Source organism: Lepeophtheirus salmonis, chromosome 5, assembly GCF_016086655.4.
Source record: "Lepeophtheirus salmonis chromosome 5, UVic_Lsal_1.4, whole genome shotgun sequence".
Taxonomy (NCBI): domain Eukaryota; kingdom Metazoa; phylum Arthropoda; class Copepoda; order Siphonostomatoida; family Caligidae; genus Lepeophtheirus; species Lepeophtheirus salmonis.
Genome location: NC_052135.2, coordinates 54,487,847 through 54,502,684, shown reverse-complemented (window position 1 = coordinate 54,502,684; position 14,838 = coordinate 54,487,847). Strand labels below are relative to the sequence as shown.

The 14,838-nt window shown below is 31.6% G+C and overlaps 2 protein-coding genes across 2 annotated transcripts in view; one reads left to right on the top strand and one right to left on the bottom strand.

Moving 5' to 3' along the window:
- Window positions 1–14,838, bottom strand: part of LOC121117389 (SCO-spondin-like) — a 95,105-nt gene that overhangs the window by 65,148 nt on the left and 15,119 nt on the right. The window contains 10 exon segments of the mRNA XM_040711806.2: window positions 7,804–8,280; window positions 8,465–8,759; window positions 8,762–8,973; window positions 9,044–9,211; window positions 9,272–9,810; window positions 9,866–10,013; window positions 10,788–10,917; window positions 10,973–11,146; window positions 11,209–11,454; window positions 11,522–11,715. Of these exon segments, the coding sequence (XP_040567740.2) occupies window positions 7,804–8,280; window positions 8,465–8,759; window positions 8,762–8,973; window positions 9,044–9,211; window positions 9,272–9,810; window positions 9,866–10,013; window positions 10,788–10,917; window positions 10,973–11,146; window positions 11,209–11,454; window positions 11,522–11,715 (2,583 nt within the window).
- On the top strand, window positions 10,107–10,841 carry LOC121117388 (peptide methionine sulfoxide reductase MsrB). The gene is made up of 3 exons (XM_040711804.1): window positions 10,107–10,268; window positions 10,328–10,586; window positions 10,649–10,841. Exons 1-3 carry the CDS (start codon window positions 10,142–10,144, stop codon window positions 10,776–10,778), a joined length of 516 nt encoding a protein of 171 aa, XP_040567738.1. The 5' UTR covers window positions 10,107–10,141; the 3' UTR covers window positions 10,779–10,841.

Below are 14,838 nucleotides of genomic sequence, written 5' to 3'. Positions count from 1 at the left end.
AATTTAATATTTGAGCAACATTCATAGGTGATCCTTGCTAAAACTGCAAACTTCTCACCATTTGCTGACAGTTTCATTTTTAAACACAAATGAAACGTAGAATAAATTAATCCACTACAGAAAAGAGAAGATTACATTAAAACATAATGGTTTGTTTAATAGATGAGGTACTATGTAATACAAAAATATATAATAATTTAATTGATCGTGTTAAAAAGGATTGCATATTGAAACTAGCAAAGTCTCAAACCAGTAAAGGTATTAGCATAAGATTTGGTTATACTTACAGGCAAAGCTTGTATTAAAAATTATTTTTTATTATTAAATTAAATTAGAGGATTCGATTTTTTTTGGGCCAATTTTTTAATATTGGTAAGTGGGAAGATTTCTTGTTATACATTAAAACTACTTTTTTTGTCATTAAAATGAGAAACACTTGGAAACTTTGGAAGTTTTTCTTTGAGGAGTTATACCTATTTTATGATGTTTATATCCTCAGAAATACTTTTTGGTGGGAGATCTAAAAGGTGGCAAAATCTTTTAGATCAAATTGGTTAATCAAATGAAAAGTTATGCCCATTTTTGAAAATACTTTTTTTTTTTGCTAAAAAAGATTTATCCATGTAATACGTCATATTGTGTTATGATTTACCGGCAATATTTTTTTGAATTTTGCTCCATGATTACTGTAAATACCATGACTTTTTTTTTACCGGGTGGCAAGAAATCTTGCCGATCTATTTTTAAAACATTGTTGTAAAATTAAAAGTTGATATCTTTATTTTATTGTTGTGTCAGTCCTTATGTATTCTGTCTAGTTCAGTCTTGGGACCGGTTAAGACTATGGTCCTTTGGACTCTCAGTACTAAAACTGATTAAAATAGTATAAATAAAGTTGAGGGACGTCATCAAGGACCAAACCATATAAGTTAGGTGGACTTATATGCAAGAATAAACTGAATTGGAGCGAGAGTGAACTCGACGGAACAGCTGTCTTCAGTTCCAAATAAGGATGGATACAACTCTAGGTCAGACCAGTAAAAGTAAAACATTGATTTTTATGGACCACCCTAATAGATATTTAGATCTTGAGACGGCCAAGCCCAGAGGGATTTTCTTTCTTACATAATTTGCATTGAGGATTGTTTTAATAAATCATCTTATATTGATGTTATGAATATAATTATTATTAATTTTCAATTTTTTTTTGAAGCTTCACAGAAAGATTTTAAGTCTGTTTATTTTATTTTATGTACTGCTACATCTGCAATTAATGAAACTCCAGTGTACCCGAAATTGAGCGTCAATTTGCATGCAAATTCAATTCATGACCATACTAATTCAAAAACAACTCCTTAGAAACAAAATGTATGCAACAACTCCCAGTCTTGCTTACATGGGTTCAATAATCCCAGGCTTCTTCTTTTTTGTTCAAAATTTGCTTTTCTTAAACTATTATTATTTGATAGTTACCTTTTTTATTTTTTTTTATTCGCTTTATAGAGTGGGTTATTCATAATACTTTTCAAGCCATTGCTTAATTTGGTCGATATGTTTTTCATCAAGAAACAGTATATACAAACACGAAATTGTTCTTAACACATTGTTTTAGAACTAAAAAAAAGTAGTCAACAGATCAGAAGTAGTGGAGCAGATAGTAATAAATTTTCGACAGCTGCCTTTATAAGGTTTGTAATGGCGCCTTTTTTGTGTGAAGCCCAGGAGTTTTCAGCCCATGTGTTATAAGTTGGGGGCTAAGTTTTTGTAGTTTTAATTCTTAAGAAAATAATTTGCTCAGAATGAATGGTGAACTGGAAAGTCATAATAAAATTGAATTACATGTATAACCAGTAGTGATTAAAACCGTGTGTATTTTGGTCATGTTAAAAAAAAGAAGGCAAAAAACTACATGGTAACCTTGCCAATTGGAAGCCTGTTTTAGAGGAGAGCAGTTAAGCCTTCATGAAATTTCATTAGATCAGCTACAATCAGGAAGGAAATAAACACAAATGCCAAGCCGTAAATAATAAGGACATATACGCTGAAATAATTCCAATGGCGACGATCATCAATTCTACTTCGAGTTCAACAAATACTTACGCTTATAACTAGTGATCCTAATGGTTTTCCTTTTTTAGGGCACATGTTCTTTTGGAATTGGCTACCTGAAGACTGAATTTTATTTTTCTCTTGCTAATTAATATATTTTATTACTGAGTAGTGAACTTTTGTTAGTACATAAAACTTTGAGGATCTGTTACCGAGTTATGATTATAAATCCTTGTCAGTCTCACAATAGAATCAGAGTAATTCTTACCAACTATATTTCATTATTTATTTATATCTCCTCATCTTCCCTCATCACAGATGCTTGTAGCTGATCTAATAAAAAGTCATAAGAACTATGCAACTCTCCTCCAAAACATTTTTCAAATTGTCAGAGATACCATATTGATTTTCGCTTTCTGTGTTGGTTTTTTGTATGCTCAAAATGCTAACGATTACCAACGATAACTCCCGAACAACCTTTCATTGATACTCATTGTCTCATAGGGCCACACGCACAAGTGATGACTTTATACTTAGATGTTCTCTCTCCAAGAATTCAATAATAATGATTATAGATTTCAAAAATATAAAAGTATATTCAAATTACGAACTAGAAAATGCTGGCACCACTTCGTAGGACATATTATATACACCTCTAGCCGTAATCACGGTTTTGTTATTGGGGAAGCTTACTTTTTTAATTGGGGGCTTGGTTAGAGTGAGTAAAGGTGACTCACCATTAATAGACTGATAAATTTATATACGGAAAATAATTATTGGGGGGTCCAAGACCCTCTGCCCCCTGCAGTCTCTATCTCAATCGATAAACAGATTCCCTCCTTTATCATGACTGCTGGGATATACAAATATGAATTTTGCAACGCAAGGTTATTATGTTGATGTTCAACATTTTGAGACAGAGACACATGACGTCATCGACAATTTTATAAATGAATTGTCGAATTTTTCTTGAGACTGGTCATGACCGAACTTCTTTCTATGAACAAATTAATTCGCTCTGATTTTCAGACCTCACCCCAACACTAGTGTTAAGAATTAAAAAAGAAAATAATATAGCATGCAAGAAAATAACATCAAGTCATGAAACAACTTTGTTTCTCTCTTATCATTTACCAAATTATAACCTACATGTCTTTATCTACAAAAACTAGTGACCATAATTTCATTCAAATTTCCATGAAATAGTTTTCTTTTTTTTTCCACAAAATATTAGAAAATTTGATTTCTAAAAGTATGTTACTCATCTAAATGTGAATTTCCTTGTAATTTGAAAAGTATGGAGCAGTAATCAGTAAAAATGTTTCTATAAGAAACAAGCAAATTTTTGATTGATTATTGTAATTTATATGTATAAATAGACAAGCGTATTTATTACTATAGAAAATTTATTTTTAAATTAATTGCCTAGTAATTTATTAGTTGTGTTAGCAAAAAAAAAAAAATATATATAGATATTTTTTTTTTTTTTTTTGGGGGAGATAAACATGGAGTCGTAGTGTTAAAGAGTATTTAAATTAAAGCATTTATCAAAATACAATACTTATATATTATTGAGGTTTCTCATTTCCAAGAAAATGTTTCTTTTTTGAGATCCCGGGAAACCAAATTTTTAAATTGGAACTGAAAGTTGGCGAATAACAAATACTGCAAAATTGAAGAAATTTATTTAGAAAGTTTGTTGTCAAAATTTTTTATTTATTGTACTAAATTTTAAAATTAAATATTTTCTCTATTCAAAATGGTGCCTTTCTTGAAATATTTGTTTTGAAAAAAAGAAAAAGTATAGGCTAAAAAATCGTCAACTCGATCGTCAACGACTTTAAAAAAAAATATATTTTACTGCTTATATATGTACTATTGAGTCATTTGAGTGTAAAGACTATAAATTCGTCATAGATTTAATTTATAGCTATAAGTAGTTATTAGTTACATGTAGTAAATAATTTTGCCAGGTGTAATGAAAATATTAGCAATATAAAATATTTAATATTATAAACAACAAATGAAATGGATACAAAGCTATGACTTAATTATTTGGCCATACTCTACGCAACATAATAATTTGGAATATAGAGGTCTTTTGTATAGACTACATATATGTAGAGCACGCATGGATCACGTTTGCAATATGTGAAGTAAGAAAATAAATTAGTTTCAACTTTCATAAATTAATAGTTCCAAATAAATACTAAATATAGTGTATAACCATTTAGAAAAAAAACTTCACGAACCCCCAATGTCAGCCTTAGATTAAAAACAAACTTTATTTACATAAGTTATAATAATTTTCATAGCCAGAGTACGAATTTTTCGACTCCTGACTCCAACTCCACCGAAAAAAGGTATGACTCCGCATCCCTGCTTCAAAGACAATCTTAGGTCAGATTGAGTAATTGTTATACTATAACGTTAACTTATACTGAATGGATGTAACTCCATCTGCCCAATTAAATGAATATTAAAAAAATATGTATATTGAGACAAACTTGGTTCAAAGAGTGTTGAGAAAGAATTTCTTGTGGGCAAGCATGAGAACTGATACTACCCATTCTGTTGGAGGAAACTCTTGTATCAGGAACTCAACTCACTTATAGTTGAAGATTTCCATACCCCAAAAACTGCATGATGACAGATTTTTCCTTATTTCAATCACCTTGCAAATATTTTGTTATTTACTATTCAAATGCCAGTTGCAATTCCGTAAATTAATTATACAATTTAATGTAACCCATTTATTTTTGGATTTATAATAAATTCATGCATGAAAGCATGCACAAGTTTTTAAAATCCTTTTTAGATTATGCATAGCAACCAAAAAAAAAAAGTCTTAATGAGTAAATATTGTTACATTAATAAAAAACCACACACGAATTCATTTAAAACAACAAGTCATATCCCCTAGAGGAATATCCAAAATTAAGTTAAAACTTATACTATTTAATTAAGGTAATTTTTACTTCATGCTTCACCTAATTATAGAATGTTTTTATGTGATGTCAGCTTTGTTAATGTCGGTCTCCTTAACAGTTTCATTTTTTTTTCTAAATAAAAGATTTATGGTCAAACTTCGTCTCTTCGAAAAAAAAATAAAAAAATACGTATAAAAATTTACAAAAAGTTGGTAACAAAACGTTATTTGTCAAATATTGCCTTTTGTCACTTTTGAAAAGTTTCATTAGTCAAAATTGGCATTTATAAAAAACCCATTAAATTCTGATAAAATAGTTAAAGATTTGTCTGAGTATTACATAAGAAGAAATGAAAAGTTTTAATCTAGTATTACCCATAAATTCATTAATATCCTAAATTAGTTCATGCTTCATAAGTTGGAATAGGGTCTGTTTTAGAGGATGTACCTCCACAGGCAGGGCCGCTGCTACGGAGGTGTCACACACCCCTATATTAGAGCAGGAAAAAATAGGACGTCAGTCTGAATTTTTAGATTATTTACATATTGTCTTTAAAAAAAAAAATGAAATGAGTATCTTTTGGGAAAAAAAAAGTTTTTCTAAAAAAAGAAAGGGGAAAAATTACTATTTTTCAAAAATTAGTCGTAGTATCCAAATTATTTTTTTAAATGTTCCTTTAATAGTGAAGATTGAGTTGCACTCATTACAAGGACGTCCGTATTATCCATATAATTATATATATATTATTTTTTTTTTCGAGGGGGGGGAGGTTTAAAAAAACCCATAAATTTTCTATTTTCTATTTATAAAAATTCTATATTTTTCATAAATTTTCTATTTTTAGATAAACAAAAATGAAATCTGCAACATGATTTCTTAAAATAATCTATTTTTTTAGAACATAAATCATCCCTGTTTTCCATTCAAAATTTAAAAATTCCATAATTCTTGCTGCGTCCAAGGGTTTGATCTTATGACCTTCAATTTTAATTTCCCCGGCATTTTTAATTTCAAATTGTTGTTTCTCTACTTTTTTTTTTCCAATTCGATAATTTTTTCTTCTTCAAGAAAGAAATAAAACCTCCCTGTGGACGCCCTGGATTAAATATGAGTAATTATAGTATTACAATTACTTCAACAGGCCTAGAAATGGTCTTTGAAGTCCAAATACAAAATGAATATTTCTTTTTCTAAGAACGACTGACTGTCAAAACCGAAGCATAATGAGTTTGAAAAAATAATTTCTTAAGAGCGCGTTTCCCATTAGTCTACGTCTCCACAATATTACTTTAGATAAGAATGAAACATTCCTTATTTTAAAAAAAAGATCATATTAGAGTTGGAAAAATTGAGATGTGAGTAGGAAAGTTAGAAAACAACATTGAAACTCCGTACCCCAATTATTCTTAGCACCAGCCCTTCTCAAAATATATTTAATTTTCTAAAGAAACAGAGTCATTCGAAAAAAGCACAAGGATATATCTTTCCTTTAAAAAAATGTTATCAAAATTTTTAGCTTCCTAAAAAAGGGTTCAACATTTTAAGAGATTATAAATTTTTTTTTAGAATAAACAAAATAAATTTCAAAAAAATAAAAGAAAATCCATATTAAAAGGTTAAGCTATAGTTAAATATTCATTTGTAAATTAGTTACAGCATGAGTTTTTGTTGATGCACAGCATTTGTGCTCTTTGATAGACTGTTAAAATGGAAATATGTAGCTCAATGGACAATACACACGGCAGAAATTATTAAGTTCGTGTTTCGGTTGTTCCTAGAGTAAGGAAATATACGAAATGTATATGGTCTTCAAAGACCATTCCATGGTCAGATGGAGCAAATGTAATGCTATAATGTTTATTCAGTGCAACTCCATCAGATAATTAAAAAAAATAAAAAGTTAAGAACTGTATCTCAAGTGTATCTCTCATATGTACATATTCCACTTTTCATTGAACGAATTACATAAGTAAAGCTTCTATTATGAAATAATTATTTGTGAGATTTTGCAGAGAGTAATTCATTTCCTTGGGAACTTCTCTTTGGTATAAAACCTCAAGAAATCCCGAGAAATCAGATTTTTTTTTAGAGAAACACACATATTCATGAAAATTTTTGCAACATTTCCATTCCGGTACAAATCTCTAAAACAAAAAAAGGGATAGTCATGCCCTATAAGTAATAATTAAGTACAAAGAAACGAATATGATTTGTTAGAATGAATATTAATGGCACAATTTATCAGAACGATCCCAGTTTATTTTCCCTGGTTTCAAAAGTATTTAAATGCATTTATCTTTCAATTCGTTTTAAGCCATCGTGAAAGAGTTTGGTTCTTCTTTTCTTATCACCTGTGAATTTTAATTCATTTAAAATCGATAGGAGTACCATTTGATGGAATATTACACAAGGAGTATGTCTGAATGTCAAGTGTGTTGTAGGTACAAGACAGGACTTAGTTACTACGGGTAAGGAACATAAAAATAAGCATGTTAAATGTACGCAACTATGAAGGAATACACAAACCAAATATATCATCCTTAGATTATAATCATCAACGATAATTTTGGTAGGGGGTTTTCTTACAACGATTTAAAAACAAAGATCTCATTAATCAAATTGTGACGTAATAATTATAAAGTGTACCCCTCTTTATAATATATATAGGTAAATTTATAATGTACATACACGATTTGAATGATTAGGACTTAGAAATACTCGTGGAAATGACAGATCAAATCTTGCTAAAATATAATTACAACCTTTGTAGTTCATATCAATTTATCATTATTGTTTCAAATGTATAAAAAGTGTAGTTTCTTACCTGGACAAGGATAATTATTGCATTTTTTGGAGATGTAACCCTCTCCAGGACAAATAAGCCCCCGGGATCGTTCTCCAGATGGCAGGACACATTCCCGGACTTTACTCTTCTTTCCTCCTCCACACGTAACAGAGCATTCTGTCCAATCACTCCACTCTGTCCATACAGGACACACGTTACCACTACATTTCTTCGTTTCAATTGAAGCCCCTTCGCAAAAGTCCCCTGAGCATTCCCGTTTTCGTTTCTGAATGCCTTCGCCACATGTAGTTGAACATGTGGACCACTCACTCCATGGTCCATAAACTGGGCACTTGGAGTTATTGCAGCTCTCTATTTCTTTTAGACGTGCCTGACACGCATTTGTAACTCCCCGGAGGAGACCGGAATTAATACCACATTCTCGTGTTCTTTGACGTATTCCAGTTGATCCACAGGTTGTACTACATTCAGTCCATTCTGACCATGGTCCCAAAACTGGAATAAATCATTACACATGTGTATATGTGGGTTCAGATATTTTAAACGAAATCATTTCACATAGTCTTAAGACAGGGGAAATGTATTAAACCTTGAATTGAATCTTTTAACACACGAATGTATGAATATGTGAAAAATTAATTCATTGTTTGACAAATAAAGTTAAAACAATGATACTTACGAGGACATCTATTGGAATTGCATTTTTCTTCCTTAAATCCATTTCCTGGACAAAGATCGGAAACCTTATCTGATATTTTCATTCGCTCTGCATCAAAATAACCACAAACTCGAGTTTTTCGTCTTTTCCCTTCTCCACAAGAGAGAGAGCAAGAACTCCAAGAACCCCAAGAACTCCAATTGGGACATGCATTAGAATTACAATCCCTCTTCTCAACCGGTGGGCCACCCTCACATTTTAAATCAATATTGGAGGTAAATTTGGGGAGAACACAACTTCTCATTCGTTTTTGGATCCCTCCCCACATGATACAGAGCAAGATGCCCAGTCAGACCATTCCGTATATGAAGGACAGGGCTGATTATTGCACAATTCTCTTTCATATAGTGAGATTTGACAAGGGTTTTGAGTACTTGGATAAATTTCTCCATTGCAAGTTCTTTCGCGGCTTCTTTCTCCAGTTCCGCATTTCTTTGTGCAAATAGTCCATTCCGACCAATTAGATAGTTCTAAAAAATTAAGATATTTACATTCCATGCAATTCATCACAACAAAGAAATCACGATTATCTTTCTATACCTGGACATTTATTCGTGTTACAATTTTGAAATTCCTCAGGTGAACCTGGGCATGTCACATTAACTCCTAAAAATATAGATGAGGAAACTTGGCAAGTTCGAGATCTTGATTGCTTTCCTCCACCACAGGATGCACTGCAGCTTGACCACTGGCTCCAAAATGACCATTCTATGACAAAATTACTCCATATAGGCTGTATAGGCTTAATAAGTTTTATAATTTACATACCTGGACATGCCTCAGTTGAGCATTTACCAACTTCATTTGAACTTCCCGGCTTACAAAGGGATGTACTGATATTTTTTCTTCTAGTAGACACATTTAACTCTTGATTTGTGCTGTCACTATGATTATTTCTTAGAATGAGAGTCGATGTTGGAACACGAAATCGAGACAATGAAGGACGTACGTACACATCTGTCTCTTCACAACCTCTCTCACGCTGTCTTGAACCTCCACCACACGAGGTAGAACAACTAGACCATGATTCCCAACTACTCCACGTAGCATATTTACAGTTGGCAGGGCATAGACCAGTCTTATTGTTACAACCAATACAGGGGCAGTTGCATACATCCTTTGCAATGTCATACACGGGTTGTTTCCAAATATTTGCTGAAGGGCCGTAATTGCAAACTAAAAAATTCTCAAAATATTTCTCAAATCCTCTGTATTGAAATTGAACCCAACCACATCCCACATGAGTTGTATCTTGCCAAACTAACTGCGTATAGTAACCAATGCCCTGACTGCATTGATTTCCAGACCTAAATAAATTACGTATGCTTTGAAAACAAAACTTTTCGGTTAACTATATAATACCCAAAGGATTCTACTCCTGCTGGATCGAAGAAACGGATTTGATTGAACCAGTGGCGAATAAGTTTATGGGCGTTAAAAATGCCAGGTTTACCCTTGGATATATCTCGAGCTACATTCTGCCCTGTTCCCTGCCAATTACTGAAGCGATCTAGATGAAGAAAAGAAGAAATACATATGCATTAAGTTATGACTATTGATAGAAACCTTTGAACTTAAATAACTAGGGCAAATTATATTGAACAAATTTTCAGTATACATAACACCTTCTCACTTATCATGGATTATTACTCAATATTAAGTACTCTTTTATTTACAGTATTTGGAGATGAGGATTCTCCAAATACTTTGAAATATGACGATAAATACGTCGAAAGAAAGCTTCACTACACATCGGATCCAAAAGGTAAACAACTATTCGAATAAATAGAAAATACATAATGTAATTTTGACAATGACCAATAGTCGTGACTAATGAGGAATGGAAAAATGTATTGAGTACATTGCAATATAAGGTCATGAGAGAAAATAGCACTGAAAGAGCAGGAACCTCTCCATTCTTACATTTACATTATCCAGATCACCGAGGGTTTTTTATATGCAGTGCGTGTGATCATCCTCTCTTTGAAATGAGCGCAAAGTATACTTCTGGTTCGGGATGGCCCTCCTTTTTCGAACCAATGAATAATGATAGTGTTGGCTATAGAGCTATTCGAGATACCGAGTGAGTATATTGTATCGTGACTTAATATATTAAAGAATAACATATGAATAATCTATGTATAGCGCCAAAGAAGTTCATTGCAAACGATGTGGATCACACTTGGGGCATGTTTTTAATGATGGTCCCTTGCCCACAGGGAAGAGATACTGCATCAATGGTGTTACACTATTTTACAACATGACTTTGTATTGATTTCATTACCTATTTTTCTATTTGCGTGCTTATCATGGTACAATAAAGGATCCTTTCTTTTGATATCCTCCTTGTAGTCTACTTCTGCACATTGATCTGCCCATTTCTGTGCTACTCTAGCAAGTTCAGGATCCCATTGCTAAAATATATACAAAGAGTTCTAGATAACTCATTAAACAAGGTTTCAAACTTACCAATGGCCCCATACATCCAGCTTTTGGCTGATTACATCGACCGCGTGTGATTTTACTACGAATTTCATTATGAAGACGTAGAATATAACTGATTGTGTCTTTGTCCTCAATGACACGCCCAGTAACATCATTTTCTTCAGGATTCAAATAGTAAGGACATTTTGGACCAAGTCCCTAAATTAAATAATAAAAAATATCATGTGGATGGTGTTAAATCAAGTTGTACAAAAACTTACACAATATTGACACATCGTATGATTTGACGATTTAAAGGACTTTCCGTTACAGTAGTCGGATTGATCCTTGGTACATTCTTCCTTCATAGAGTATATATGATCATTATCGTCTTCGTCAATTTCTATTTCAACTGCCTCAAAAGTGTAAGCATTAGTGTTATCCTCAATCACAATTGCTTCTTCGTCTATATCTAATGGGATATCGACCAAATCATCATTATCCTCAAAGATTTGATACTTTTCAAACTATAATGGATAAACAATTAGCAATAAGCAATGCAATCACGTTTTTATAAGATTTAACTTTGCTCACAATCTCATTTAGACTATCCGTATATGCCAATGTTTGCTTGAGGATTGAAGGACTTATATCTCTGGTCTTAGAGCAATCTTTTCTAGGTGTACATACTTTGTCTTGAGGATCTATTATGACTTTCCGTCTAACAGATTTACGACTTGAGAGTGGATCTGAAAACGGATCGTTGTCATCTTCTAACTGAGGGTTACCTGTATGTAAAAAAAAAAAAAAAAAAAAAAAAAAGGTTCCGTTATTATTATTTTAGTAAATTTCCGAATAATATATTATAGAGAATTGAATGATTTTAACTTAATAAGTTATCATCGTGTTAGAATATTATCTGCAAGATGATCTTGATTCTCCACAGAAATAGACTGATTACCGATTATAACTAAATACTCCCCATAATAGTTTTTATAAGTTTTTTTTTTTTTTTTTCAAAATAATATACAAATTGAAACATAATATATATTCTGCAAAACGTTAACTTATCATAAATATATAATAAATTAAAATTGTGAAATGTTTCTGTTTTCTTCAAATTTATTTAGTCTTGTAATTACCGTGCCATTATTTTGATGTTATTTAAGTCTTAAAGTAGTTATAGAGAAGAGGTTTTGAGAACCTTTTTGTGATTAGTTGTTGCGATATTATTGTATAGACTAAATGCATAGCAATACGGAATAGTAAATCATATATCTGGAGAAAATGCTCGTAGTGAGTCCTATTTTACACAAATATAAAATACAAAACATATACCTTAGATTGTATTTGCCCCTTGCTATACCCAGTTACCTCGCTATTGACCATTAAATACTACATCCTTGATATAAAAATTGATCAATAAGAAATGTTCCAATGGGAGTAATTAAATACACAGAAATATTTTTTAAACTTAAATTGTAAATAACGGAACATTATACAAATAAATATAGAACACATCCTCTCATTTAAAAAAGATTCATTGGCATTGCAAGAAGATAAAAAACTTAATTAAATTAAAAACAAACCTATCAATACTTTTTTGTACTTGCAAAAAGTTATGTAGAATAATTTGTACAAAATACATCGTTTTGTGGTATTTATTCTTAAAAATTGACGTTTGATGAAAAAAAAAAAAAAAATGAAATGGCAGATTTTCCAGTTAAATATAAATTCGAATGTTTTAATTTATCTGAAAACCAATTCCAGACAAATGTTTACTAACTTTATTTTATCACCAAGCCCTACATTTTTCTTTAGACAGTAGAAGAAAGCTTCCTAACAATAATTATACTAGGATTGTTGGAAAAGTCCTTCCAAAGTCCGAGGGATAGCACTACTGGCGCGTATCGAGGTTATGTTTAGTTATTAGCATCTCTTCAAAGAACACAAAACAATTTTTTTCCAGATCGATCACTTTCTTTCTGTTTGGTATTCATTTGAATCGAGGAAGTGGAGTGATTTTCAAAAAATGGACAAAAAAGAATTTCTTGTGCTGATTAAACATTACTTTATGACAGGCAAAACGCGCCAAGAGACAAAAAAGAAGCTTGATAAACATTGTGTGGGTACTCTGCACTTTCAATTAGAACAGTTTATAAGAGGTATACACTTTTTTGGAATGTCCACATTGGCACAATTGACGTTGAACGTCCTGGACACCCTGTTGAGGTTACTACTCCAGAAATCATTGATAAAATCCATGGTATGGTGATGGATGACAAAAGAATGAAGTTACGTAAGATTGATAGTGCTGTGAGGATCTTGATTTGGAACCCTGTTTCCATTAATTTTGCGACCACAACGACTGAGGTGTGAGCTGGTGCATTGTCGTGATGGATCATGGCATTTTTGTGGGGCAATCCTGGACATTTTTCTTGCAGCTCAGTTTTCAAACAGTCCAATAACTATGAATAATATGCACCTATAATAGTTTCATCCTTAGTAGATAGTCAATGAGGATTATTCTTTGCAAATCCAGAAGACAGGCACCATAATCTTTCCGGTCGATTCCTCCATTCAAACGAATGCCAAACAAAAAAAATAGCATCTTCACTCATCCATATTTGATTAGTGATATTTATTGACATATCGACATTTTGTTATGAGTAAACTTATTACTCATAACTTTGTAAGGGGTTAGAACATTCCTTTGCAAAACTGAGAAGAATACCCTTTTCCGCATGATATTATAAACGCATACCGGCAGAAGGGTATCCTTGATTTTTGTATGGTTTGTTAAATTTTGACTTTGAAGTCTATGTTAGTTGGTGTTATGAATAACTCTAGAGCTGTGCAACCGTAAAAGTTATCTTTGGAGTGTATTTGTCAGGTAAATTAGTCTACTTACACATATTGTTAGAAAATCTTGATATATCATTTTTCCTTTATTAATTTAAGCTAGGACATTACTAATAAGGATTTTTTTGTTTTAATATCGTTTATTTATAGGGTCAAAACTGATAATCGAGTAATCGAAGAAATTTTTTGAATAAATTTTGAAAATGTTATTAAGATTATTTATCAATCGAATAAATTTTTTTGCTAGGTCATTTCTTCGACATTACTTTTACAAAGTGAGAAGATATTTGATCATTAATTTAAAAAAATGTTAAAATTACTATAGTTAAAAGTTATCACATACTTGAAATTGGGGTATTTAAGATAATAGAAGACGATCCCAAGTACAAAGTATAGCTATTTTGAAGATTATATAATTTTCCGCTAATTCTCGCGGTTCAAAAAAATATTATTTAAGAAGAATAACTTTTTGAAAAAATAGCAAAAAAATGTTGATTTTACATATTGTAAATTAAATCATATTTTTTAGGAAAGTAAAATTAATGGCAACTTTGGTCAAAAATTCAATCAGGTCGGCGATATATTGGTTGAACCGTAGTTTAAACATTTGAAGAAAAAAAAAGTTAAAGTTAGATTTTTTTTCCTTCTCTTTATAACACAGCACCAAACATAATTATTTATAAACCAATAACTACAAACACAGATATAATGTTTTAAAAAATATAACACCTAAAAAAATCAGCAATCCCGACCATAACATTTCTTCGCATTAAAGGAATTTAAAGTCCCAGCTTTATTTGCGTTAATTTAAGCTTGTTAAGAGCCACCTCCGCTTTTCTCGGCGAAGGACAGACACCTCTGAAACTCACCGCAGAGATAGGAGTCTTGAGCTTGTATATCACCTTTGATGCCACTTGCTCGAGATCGCTAGCTCCCCCAAAACCATATAAGAGTTTGTGGTTCAATGGTTTTCTACCCAATTTTGGACTTCACAACATGGCGAATTTCTTGCACTATATACTTCAAGCAGATGCATTCCCTGAAATTAG